This window comes from Diadema setosum, chromosome 5 (assembly GCF_964275005.1).
Source record: "Diadema setosum chromosome 5, eeDiaSeto1, whole genome shotgun sequence".
Taxonomy (NCBI): Eukaryota; Metazoa; Echinodermata; class Echinoidea; order Diadematoida; family Diadematidae; genus Diadema; species Diadema setosum.
In genome coordinates this window covers 31730457-31742717 of record NC_092689.1, presented here as the reverse complement: position 1 = coordinate 31742717, position 12261 = coordinate 31730457, and the positions used below count along the sequence as shown (strand labels likewise).

General features: G+C 39.7%; 1 protein-coding gene across 1 annotated transcript in view; it reads right to left on the bottom strand.

Annotated features, from left to right (window-relative positions):
- Positions 1–1552: 1552 nt before the first annotated feature.
- LOC140229292 (novel acetylcholine receptor chaperone-like) overlaps positions 1553–12261 on the bottom strand; it is an 11649-nt gene continuing 940 nt past the window's right edge. The window contains exon 2 of the mRNA XM_072309566.1: positions 1553–4456. Within this exon, the coding sequence (XP_072165667.1) occupies positions 4046–4456 (411 nt within the window). The 3' untranslated portion in view covers positions 1553–4045. The remainder of the gene's footprint in view (positions 4457–12261) is intronic.

Here is a 12261-nt window from a genome sequence, read left to right as displayed (position 1 = left end):
AAGAAAAGAGAAGGAAAGACAAGCAAATGAAGCAATAAAAACAGACAGAAATTGACATACATATGTACCTAGACGGGAAGAGTGTGGTTCATAAAGAGACGATTTAAATTTGGCAAGTACTCTATATGCAATATATTTTATGAATATATTTGTAATACACATATGAATATACATGTATGACAAATTTTGCAAAGTGACAGATACACATATTTTAAAAATCAACAAGAACACTGTCAATATATAAAGCATGAAACCTATGTATGACAAAAACAACTTTTGAAAACATTGCCTCCAACACACTAATGTGCTGTATATTGTAATCCAAGATGGGGAAATCACTAAGCTTAATATGACAATTACAATGTATTTCTCATTCTATCACTCTGGTTATCCGTCATTAATTCAATCACGTGCAAAGTCGTCCCTTCGCAAAATATATCGCATATAGTAGACTAAAATTGACGGAGAGACATGAAAGTAGATGGAGGAGAAATTGGATAGTGTTTTAGTGATGTATGTCCATTACCTCTGCAGTCTGCTGATTGTAGAGGTTATGACAATTGAAAAGCAAATCTCAATATATGAAGAGTTTGTTTGCAAAAACCGATAAGTCCATATTTGGCAAATGGAGATATTTGCGATTAAAGATCAAGAAAAATAAAGAGAATAATCAGAAAATTTTTGCTTCTTTTGACCATAACTTCAAAAATATACCTTTATATGTAGTGCCCAATATATCATTTAAAAGGTATTATTTTGTACTTTGTGACAGAGATCATACTTCAAAATCTTCAAAAATGGACTTATCGGTTTTTGCAAACAAACCCTTCATATGCACATATTGGCACAACAGTCTGGAAAAAAAATATGCTTGTCCATTCTGATGCTGGAGGCATTAAAGAAATGAGGACAACCATGATGGAAACAAAATTTGAAAGTTTTGATCTTCAGCAGAGTAAGTTAAGCAAACAGAAAAAATGAACATGGATATCAAAAAAAGAAGTAAATGTACAAAGCAATGATCATGAGGATAAAGTCCCATGCCGAGGGGCACAAACTAATACTGCCACAGGACTTGAACCAGGAACCTCACAATTGAGAGACTGAGATATTGTCCACTGAGCCACAATGGGTCCTCAGTGTGAATGAGTAGCATTTACACATGAGTAAAGCCTCGGTCACAACCCGCCATACTTGCAAGTGCGTGCTGTCTACTTGCAAAAACTTTGGCAAAATTTGGGGATCCTTTCATTGTAAGTACTGCCTCAGTACGGATTCTGGAGCATGCACTTTTAGGACATGTGGAACTTTTGTTGCATTCGGGCTACGAATTCAACCTAAGTACAGGTTGATGTACGTTACTCCCTCCCTGCTCTTTTCACCCCCCCCCCCCACGTTTTAAAGAAAAAATTGTGAATGCTGTGGTCTCCGCTCAAAACGTACAGATTAGAAAACATGCAAGGTGGGTTATGACCGAGGCTTTACTCAAACCCCACGCAGCTTTCAGACATTCAGACAGTGCAACTGATTAACACGCATGGGAAATGAAATGTCTCTATTCAAAAAACAAACAAACAATTTATTGCTGTCCAATGGCTTCAAAAATTTACATCACCTTCACCAATCAGACAAGTATTCTGCATTCTTTCAGAAATGCAGGGTAAAAATACGAATTACACAACACATAAAAATGATGATTGTCATATTAAAACAAGTTCTTCGTCTAGACTGATTGACATACATTATATGTATTTGTACATTGAACGCATACAGTAAACCTCAAATATGAATGATAAAAAAGTGTCGGACAAAAACTTTGTGCCGAACGTCTCATGTCCACTTGCCAAGGACAATGAAAACACACCCTTGGGCGAGGAGAAAACATCAAAGGGCACTTATGCAATGCACTGGACACTTGCCAACTTGCAAGGCTAAGGGAAGTACAAGTGTATGCTGTTCTCTAATCTGAAAGAAAGTATGGTAGCACTTGATAAAGTGGATAGGTAACCTAATGAAACAGAAGTACAGGGGGGTGTAATTAACATGAGATAATACAGTAAAAGTGGAAATTTTTGCAGTGTTGAAATTTTCGTGCATTTCGCGCAACCAGAAACTAGCGCAAAAATAAAAACACCAAATATTTTTGCTTGCCATACTTTCCAGTAGTTGATGTTATGATTCCGCGGAATTAACAACACGCAAAACTCTTCTTACCCTACTGAGCGCGAAAAAATTAGTCGCACAAAAAATATCCACTTTTACAGTATATGACTAACTTTCAAGCACAATTACAGTTTATCTGTTGGTAACAAAGACAATTATTGCACGAATAGCTTTGACAATCAAGTATGGCTGGTATGTCCAGTTTAATGAAAATAGACTACACTGTACTCGAGAAAGATGAGGTATCTGGAGGATACTTTTCCAATTACAGCGTGAAGTAACTACAATGTACAGCAAATATGCAGACTGAATGAGGGATAAGTACTAGACTTAACATCACAGAACATCCTGATTGCTTACAACTCCCGTGCTATTCTTTGTTTTCATATGTACATTGTACCATGTTGCACAGCAGACCAAGATCGATTTACACTATAATCGAAGAACCACAATATGTGACGACAAACTCCCTTTAATGCAACCAGGATGCACAATTCTGTAGACTGGCCACATGAAACAGAGTTTGCAATGATGAAAATCACATAAGCAATAATTTCAACCATGATGAATTAGACAGATAGTTGTACATCTAAAAAATGCAATGCTTGAGAAATAATCTGAAAATATCTAGACATGAGTGAGGATAACACAACAAATAGGAACTATTTAAGATCTAGAAGATGTTCAAGTTGAACATAAATAGCTGCTCTCTTTTCTGCAAGTAATAGGAAGAAACTATGATACTAATATGGCCTCAAAGGAATATGAGAATAATGAGATACAAGCTTTATGTACTTGATAACTTATACGAGTGGATAAACCTCCAGCATGGAAAACGGAGGCATAAAAAGTTGTATAAACTAGGTGATATTCTGACTACCTTGGAGAGCTCAGAGATGAATTACAATGGAACATCCTGAGGGTAGCTGAATTTTCTATGCACTGTCGGAAAAAATGTGTGAAATTCAGGAGAAAAGAGAAAGAAAACATACATTTCAAATTTTCAAAGCTCAGCTTTTGTATGATATACTTGACCCACACCAAGCAAGAGATACCTAGGCTAAGTCTTATAATGTACGTTGTATTCACAAAACAGAATAGGAAATGCGATTGGATTTTGACAGAAAGCAGTACATGAATAAAATTGAACATAAACATGTTCTAGATGTTGACAAAATGGCATTTCAGGACTACTTACATTTTTTTTTTTTAGAAATTCAAAAAAAGTTAAGAGATTACAAGAATGGCTTTAGCAAGATTCCCTTTTTTCTTCATTCTGAAGCACATGTATATAATTATGTAGTAAATGAAGATGTAAAAGTTTGTCACGTATGTTGCTCTTTTTTTTTTTGCAAAGTTTTTTGGGAAAAAAGGAATAATCTCTAGGTATTTCACAGAGACACTGCATTATGTGTGACCACACCTCTTTCTGATAGACCTGTTGTGGGGCATGGAAATCACTGTGTTTTGAAGTGATTGCACAGAAAGTAAACAATGTGGGCACATATGTTTCATACTGTATACATTGAATCCAACATTGCTACAATTCCACACTCTTTTCTTCAAAATACACTTTGGTCTGAATTCACGAAGGCATTACAAATTCAAACCATAGTTTATGCAAATTTCTTCTGCGTAAATATGATTGACTGATTGTGTACGCCAACAGACGTTTAGAAACAAATGCAAATTGATACGCGCATGTCAAATGTACGCATTCATGCTTATTGTACCATGGTCTAGGTTTAAACCTGGTTGAAACTACCTTCGTGAATTCGGGCCTATAAGTCTACTAGTATTTCGCTTCCTCATAACAAATTGATGATATTCTATAATAGCATTAAACTCCAAACAAGGGGGTGTTCATTTAGCAGTCAATGTCTTAGCTATCTTTCTTGCTCTCTTGCTTGGTTTTCTCACGACTCTTATGTCGGGATGGCGCTGTTTTCTTTTCCCTCTCGCTCGGCACAGACATATCCCCATTTTCCTCTCCCTCAGAAAACCATCTCTCGAAACAGAGCTGGACGACCAAAAGCACAGCAGCAGCGACCAGGCGAACATACTTTTGCAGGGGATCACCCAGCGCTATGTACGAGTGAATCATGAAGACTTCTGCGAAAATCAGCATGGCGAAGCCCACGCACCTGGCTGAGGGCCCAGTCATGAACAGCAGTCCGAAGCCTCCAACAATCTCCAAGCTACCGATTCCCGAGCGATATTGGCTAGCCTTGAAACGGACGTTGAACTGAGTTCGGAGCGGTGCGACCCTTGCATAGTTCACAAAATGCTTTTTCTGGAAGGCACAGAGGAAAAGACAGAACAGGAGATAACTCACTGTTTTACTGTATACCAAAGCTTTTATAGCTGCTCAATTACATGGCTGTAGTCACCCCACTTGAGATTCACTGATTAGAAGTGTACAGCCACTTTGTGTGTATGTGTGTGTGTGTGTGTGTGTGTGTGTTTGGATCGGCCATCACCTACCCTCCATTTTGAGTGGCATTGCTATTTCTGACCGTATAGATGAAACCTCCTCCCAACCTTCAGACAATCATATTTACAGTTATGTTTCAAAATCTGCTCTACCAGCAAGTCAAACATTGCAGCCCCCACTGTATGGCAATACAGTCCAGAATGCTGCAATTCCTGAACCATCCATACAGCATGCATGCTCTCTTATCCTTCAGTAGACAATGAATATGAGACTGTCTCATATTCATTGTCTCAGACAACACAGATATTTTTCCAATGAGTATGGCCCTAGACCATCACATTAATTTGACACCCATCCTTGCCTGGGCACTATCCAAACCATCATGGTACAATTTGTAAAAAGCCAACAATGATGCAGCCCGACCAGACACAGTACAACATGTGCAGCTTTGCTGCTGTACATACAGCGACAGGGCTGTGTACATAGTTAACAATTATAATAGTACTTGGTACTTGGTTCTGCACTGTGCAATGGAGTGCGCCAACTAGCGTTGAGCGGGTAAAGTTTCCAGGTGAGTAGCCTTTCCCGATACGTATGTTTGTGTAGGACCAAGACAGGCTATGACAAGAAAGAAGGAATTTTCTGGAAAGAATCATGAGCTGAGTAAATCCAAGAACTGGTGCAGTGCATTAAACTGCATCAATAGCTACACCAAACCATCAGCAGGTTTATCATTACATTGTATTTCGATTGCAAAATGACTGTGCACAGTGAGTTTCCATGTCACCTCCCTGGTCACAGCAAGCGGTACTCTTGCACACAGCTCGCTCAGCTCTGCTTGCAGGTCGCTACGCTCGCTACACTGTGCACATCCACAAATTATTGCGAGCTACCTCTGCAAAAGGCTAACGCTTGTTTGATCTATACCCGCTCAATGCAAGCTGGCAGCAGCCACTTCCGTTTCACCAGTGGCTGTGTAAATTCGGGAGAGTTGATCATCTTTGTAGTGTAGGATTTTTGCTGCTACTAAATTAAAGTGCTGGTACTACTACTGGTTTAGTTGTCAAAAAATGACCTCAAGTGCACACGCAAGTCGCCACATTCACACTCGATGCAGTCACAGCATCAGCACAAACAACAAGCAGCCATATCCACATCCATCAACTGACTATCCCCCACCCAGAAGCAAGCAGTTTGTTGTACAAACTACTACCACCTTTACAGTATGTAGCTGCTGGTTACACCAATTTGCAATAGGGTCCACACAGATTACCGTAAAACGAGGAATTTTCGCGTGCATTTTAATTTCGCGAATTTCGCGAGCGCCAAAATTCGCGAAATTAAAATGCACGCTAAAGTTTTTGTCTACACTACATGCGTTGAACGCCAGTGGCAATTCGCGAAAATTTCATGCCACGAAAAAGGCTGTCGGCTCCAATTCGCGAAAATTTCATGCCGCGAATATATCATGTTTTACAGTAATTAAAACTTCTTCCACGTTCACTTATCAAGTTGAGTTAAACTATTTCGGAAAGAGATAAATACAGTAGTATAATTTATTGTGCGCACATATTACACGTAGCTTTTTTGAATGGTGCACACACCCAGTGCTGTATTTTGGAAGGCAGCTGTGAGACCCTTGCAAGGAAAAAAAACAAACAGAATTTTTCGGATTAATTTATATATCTAGGCCAAACATCAAATAAAAGTAACCTAGGCCTTACAAAGTAGGGTAGGTAGGAGATCTAGGCTTGGGTGATGTTCAACAAGCTAGTGAGTAGTGTATTCTCGTAGTAGTAGTAGTAGTAGTGAGGTGGGCTGAAATGCATTTTAGATGAAAAGTTACTTGACACTCATGACAGTATTTTTGTGTTTGCATAGCAAACTGATACGACAGGCACACAGGGTACACTTTAGTCTGTGTACTAACATTCTAGTACACAAGAACCTAAGATCTGTCTCTAGGGCTGCGTTCATGCGAAACTAGGATTGCGTTCTAAACACATTTAGTCGCTAAACGTGTTTAGTTGCGTTGCGTTCATGCGATTTTTCCATTTAAACGCGTTTCAAAATGCCGATCTGAAACGCGGAAAAAAGGGCGTTTTGAATCATGATTCTGACAGAATCACGATCGCAGAAACCGCATGAACGCAACCGTGATATCAATCATGATTCTATGACGCCATTGTGCGCTGTGCGCATGCGTGTCTCATGGGGTATCCCACAGCTGCTAGTTCTGTTCGCGCACTTGTGTACATCATATGAATTGTGTGTTTTGGTGCCAAACTTGCACTTGTTTGTTTACATCAACGCCATACACCGATTCTATGCTAGTATCTAACGTTAACTGTTTAATTTAATAATACATGTAATTACTCTCCGATTGAGTTGATAAAAGTAATGGCTGCAGTGCTGTGTCTACCAAGGGAAACAATTGAAGAGACAAAGAATTAGGATTATTCCTCGATCTGTTCCTCGATCTGTGGGCAGAGCCTAATGCCACAGCTTATCGGAAAGTATTCACTGAAATAAAAACGTACAGGCCTGTACAGTTGGAATAAGGAGGTCTGGCTCGAGTTGCAGAGACGTAGACAAGGTCAAACTGCGCAGTGCGCTGCTCAATGGCAAAGGATGAGCTGAGCCAGAATCAGCGTTGCGAAAGCCCGCATGAACGCTCTACCGCTGAGACCGTGATTTGAAACGCCGTTTTGAATCATGATTCATGTTTGTGATTCTGGCTACGAAATTCGCATGAACGCAGCCTAGGTGACCATGGTGACTAACATGTTAGGTCTACTATAGTATTAGCTCCAGCCAGCTCCAGACAGAATCATGTAGCTCGGGGGATTGGGGGGGGGGGCATTTTATGGTAGGCACATCACCATGATGAGGTGGACAACAAAGTAAAGTTAACTGCGACCAGCCCGAATGCAAAGCCTTTAACTGTGTACACATGGTACAAGGAGCGCCCCGGCAGCGTTTTTTTTTTTTTTAAGACGGCACAGATTGGGGCATGGCGCATGTTAAACCTATGGGAAAAACGTTGGGTTAGGGTTTTTGGTTAGGGACTAAGTTAGGGTTAGGGTTAGGCTAACCCCGGGACGCTCCGTGTACACAGTTACACACTGTGGGAGCATCCTGAGTCAATAGAGTGCTATATCGGTAAGCTTGAAAAACATACACAGTCTGTCACAGATTTTCGCGCCTCCGTAAGTTTCGAATTTCACTAGAAAAAAACTTACTTTTATAGTATACATAAGATTCTGATCTAATTCCTACCATACGTTCACCTTGTTCTTGTTCACACTGGTCCAATGATCTTGAAAAAACATTTTTTTTTTACAGGTCCATCTCCTAGCTCCCCATCCCATTCACCATTTTCGAAATCAGTATGCAGTACACTGCGCACGTAAATATTCATGTGCTGGGCGGAGTCGCAATGCTTTTAGCCTTCTGACAAGGCCTGCGCACGCGTACCCACCCAGAAAGCAACGTAATATCATACAGCGAGAGGGTTTGCCACAACAGTATGATACGGCCTTGCCATAAAGCTACAGCTGTACAGATGGATTGACGGCCAGCGCATGCGCACAAGTTTCAAATCCATTGACTGTATAAGATGTCGTTCTCCCAAGTTCTTTTCAACCGAGTCGTATTTAACTCATCAATTCGAGCAGAAATGGAATATTGGCAGGACCAAAAGTTGAACGCAGTCAGTCTTCAACATTATAACTTCACCTGTAAGTCTTCATATTACAGAATTTTTGCGTATTCATATTGATATTTAGGCGCTATACAGTTAAACTTGCCTAAGTCGACGTCGCATATGTCGAATAATCGCGTAAGTCGATGATTTTAAAAAGTCCCGATTTTTCCCCATTGACGTACGTGTATTAATTCACTCACAAGTCGAATTTTGTAAGTCGAATACTCGCCTAAGTCGATGAAATTCCAAGAACACTTTCACGGAAAAACTACTGAATTCACTGTGCCTAAGTCGAATAAGATTTTATTGTGTAATAAATCACTGTCATTTATTATTCATTATTCATTACTCATCATTATTTTGTTTGTCAGATGAGTTTGAGGTGACAAAAAAAAATGATCTAAAATCAAAATTCAAAGCGATAGCATGGGATCGTTTAACTCTCTTCGTATTTGGAGGTCCGCTGGTACAGCCCTGTCAGCTGTCGCGCTACGTACGTACAGCGTTCGTACAGTACACATGCGTTCATTTACATGTACAGTATTGAGCTTGCAGTGTACATGTAGCTTGGCATTTGCAGCGCTGTGTAGTGGAGCACTTGGTATAATGGATGAAGCTGCTGAGTTTTCAAAGCGGAAAGTAGGGGGAAAGTTACGGGCACGGGTAAATCAGAATTGCACCTCTACATGCATTTCAAGCCACGGTATGGTAAACTGGAATCAATCACTGCTCAAATATCGTTCATATCCACTTCCCAAAGGTTTAACAAGGGTGTAAAGTAATCGGACCTGTGCCAATACTAATGCACTGTCCATGCAAAGTTAGCCGCGGCCCTGCTGGGCGACCCGTGCCGCGGCACACCGCTCCAGCTCTCGGCTCCAGAGTAGACAACATACATGTACATTAAACATACATGTATGTACCTGTGGTGAAACTGTAAGTCGATTTTTTTCGACTTACGCACAAGTCGAAAATTGCCTAAGTCGATGTGTTTTGCTCAGTCCCGAGAAGATCGACTTATGCGAGTTTAACTGTACTTCGCCTGTCATGATCATATCTGCTACAATGCGCAGCCCCAACACTGCGTGTTGGGGCTGGTCGCAGTTAGGGTTAGGCCTAGGTTAGCGCCTAGGGTTAGGGTTAGGGTTAGGGTTAGGTTAACTATACACAGCCCAGTCGCCGCTGTACATACGTAGCGCGACAGGGCTGTACCAACGAAGCTCCAAACACGAAGAGGGTCCAACGATAGCATGCGATCGGATTGAATTTTGATACTTTAGATCATTTTTTTGTCACTTCAAACTCATCTGACGAACAAAATGATAATGAGACTTCATATCTATGCTATGAATATTGAAATTTAGATTTGATAACTTACCTAAAATGATGGTTATATGCAGCATGTGTGAACGGTTCACGAACGGTACATCGTCTTTCACGCCAGGCCATTTCCAATATCCGGGAGGTCACATGATCTGAATGCCCTTTCAAAAGGTCGCGCTGTCGACCGTGCTGCTACACCAACACTCAAGCAGCGCATCGCACGCACGTAAAAGATTTCCGCAGAGATCAAGGCGCCATTTTGAATTCTGCAACGATGAACCCTGACGGTGTTAGGGAATCCGCCAGAAAGTATCATTTTTTGGTTCCACGGACTTATCACGAGGGCTCTCAATGGACTTACGAACCTTCTGTAATACAAGCATGCACTTAAGGTGAGTAACGTTTGGTAACGTGTACATTGTTTATAAAGAACGTATAAATTTTCATAAGTTTTGTAGTTGTGTTGTGGTTCCCCACTTTGTAGGTGCCCGCTCGTTGGTCAGACGCTGTATTCGCGTAGCGTATTAACAGCGTCTGGTCGGGCTAGGGTTAGGTTAGGGTTAACCGCAGCAGCGACCCCATACGGACAAATACGTACCGTAAAGGGGTCGCACAGCAAGCCTATACCTGTCACAGAAGCACCTGATATGGCTTAGCATTTCGGTGACCAGAGACCAAAATACAGGGTTTTACACTGAAATTATTAGCCATACTCTTAGATAAGATACTTACAATCACAGCAGGCGAAGTCGATTTACAATATGATCTGTTTTGAGAGCCCAGTAAAAGAGTTTATCCGAGGGTTTTTATAGTCCTACCGCATTTCGTATTGTGGTACGACTTACACAGCGCATGCGCGAATATGGATAAAACGTAGTACATACTATATTACGCAATGTATGCGTGTGGAAAAAAACCGGACGGCTCGCTGAGAACTGAAATGAATATTCATGAGACGTAACAAAAAAGAATGCATGCTGGGCGCTGATTTACTATCGGGCCTACCGGCACTTATTAATTTCGTTTTTAAAGCACATTTCGAATGTGTGGTTCATTATTTATTTGCAATAAAGGAAGTGCACACATAATGAACATCTGGAGATATGACGGATTAAGAAAATAACAGGTGATTTTCATGATAGAGGGTATGTTTGTTTCTTTGTTTGTTTCTTTGTTTGTTTTTTCCCAGTCTGCAGGGGCAATGTCCCAGATGTCTCATCTATAATCAAGTTTCCTTTCACACTGTAAAATGTTGTACATTCACAATGGGCTCCATTCACAAGCTCTGCTTCTTGGGGACTCATATTCATTTTTGCTTCATGTTTATTATCTGCTGTGATTTGATTTGAATACACTTCTGTTACATACATGTCTTGTTTATTTTCAATGTTTCAGGATTGTTTGATTATTTATTAAAGAGACCTTTCTTTTTTCAAAGACTTCCACCGTATGGGAATCCTTTCCTGTCTTTTTCTTTCGGGCATTTCACTTGCTGTTTGATTGTGTGTGTGTGTCTGCACGCATGTGTGTTTAATGATTATTTGTGTGTAACAAGTTGGATGAACTGGAAGCTAAATTTCTATGTACTGTGATATAGAGATCAATAAAGTTGACTCTGAGTAGTCCTTCATTTTCTTCATTCATTCATTCATTCATTCATAGCAACGGGACAAGAAGTGTCTTCCGAAATTTTTATATCAGAATGTCATAACTTCCTTTTTTTTAAAATCTGATTTTATCATTTTTGCAGTGTTCTCCTGGACTTTTTTTTTCATTCTCATGAAATATAGATGAAGTTTTAGACTGGCTTTCATCTTAAAGGTATGATGGATTGGTTAATGAAAAACTAGAAATTAACCCTTTCAGATCCATCCATATGGTCATGGGGATTGTATTCCACTGCTCCCTATGTCATTTTCAAAACATTTAGTGTCTTTTTTTTTTTGCACTATTATCGACACTATATCTAATAACACTATACACTCAATTATAGCTTCATATTGATATTGTTATTTATACATACGAGTGTGTGATTACACCTTTTATGTATTAGTGATGGTAATGTACAAGCATATTCATACACTTATTCTCTTCCTTCTCATTCGCATTAGGAATAAAATAAGCACTAAATTATTATGTCATGTCCCTAGTACTCATTCTCATGAATAGTTATTAAACTTGTCAAATTGTTAAACTGTAAGATGATAAATGTCTAATCAGTAGGCCTATTGCTATGAAAGATGAATTATAGACCCCATTCACACATTTTTATTCTTTTGATGCTGTCTTGCTTGATCCGGCAATGGCTTTTTAAGCCTTTCTATTCGTGTTCAATCAATAATCATTTTTCCTTATCTCATAACCATGCTTGCTTTAATTGATCAATATTTTAATATTATTAATATGTCATCAGAACCTGCCTTGCTTGATAAATTATATAAGATTATGATAATGATATAATGATTATTATTATCATGATTTGAAATATCTAATCATTACTAGTACCCTGTATGGCTTCAGTTTGCTACTTTCACTGTACTTATTGATGCCATTGTATACTCACTTTATCCAAGATTTGGTGATGGAAACCAAAACAAATGCTATTGCCAAACCCAGTTGGCAATATCATTAAGGT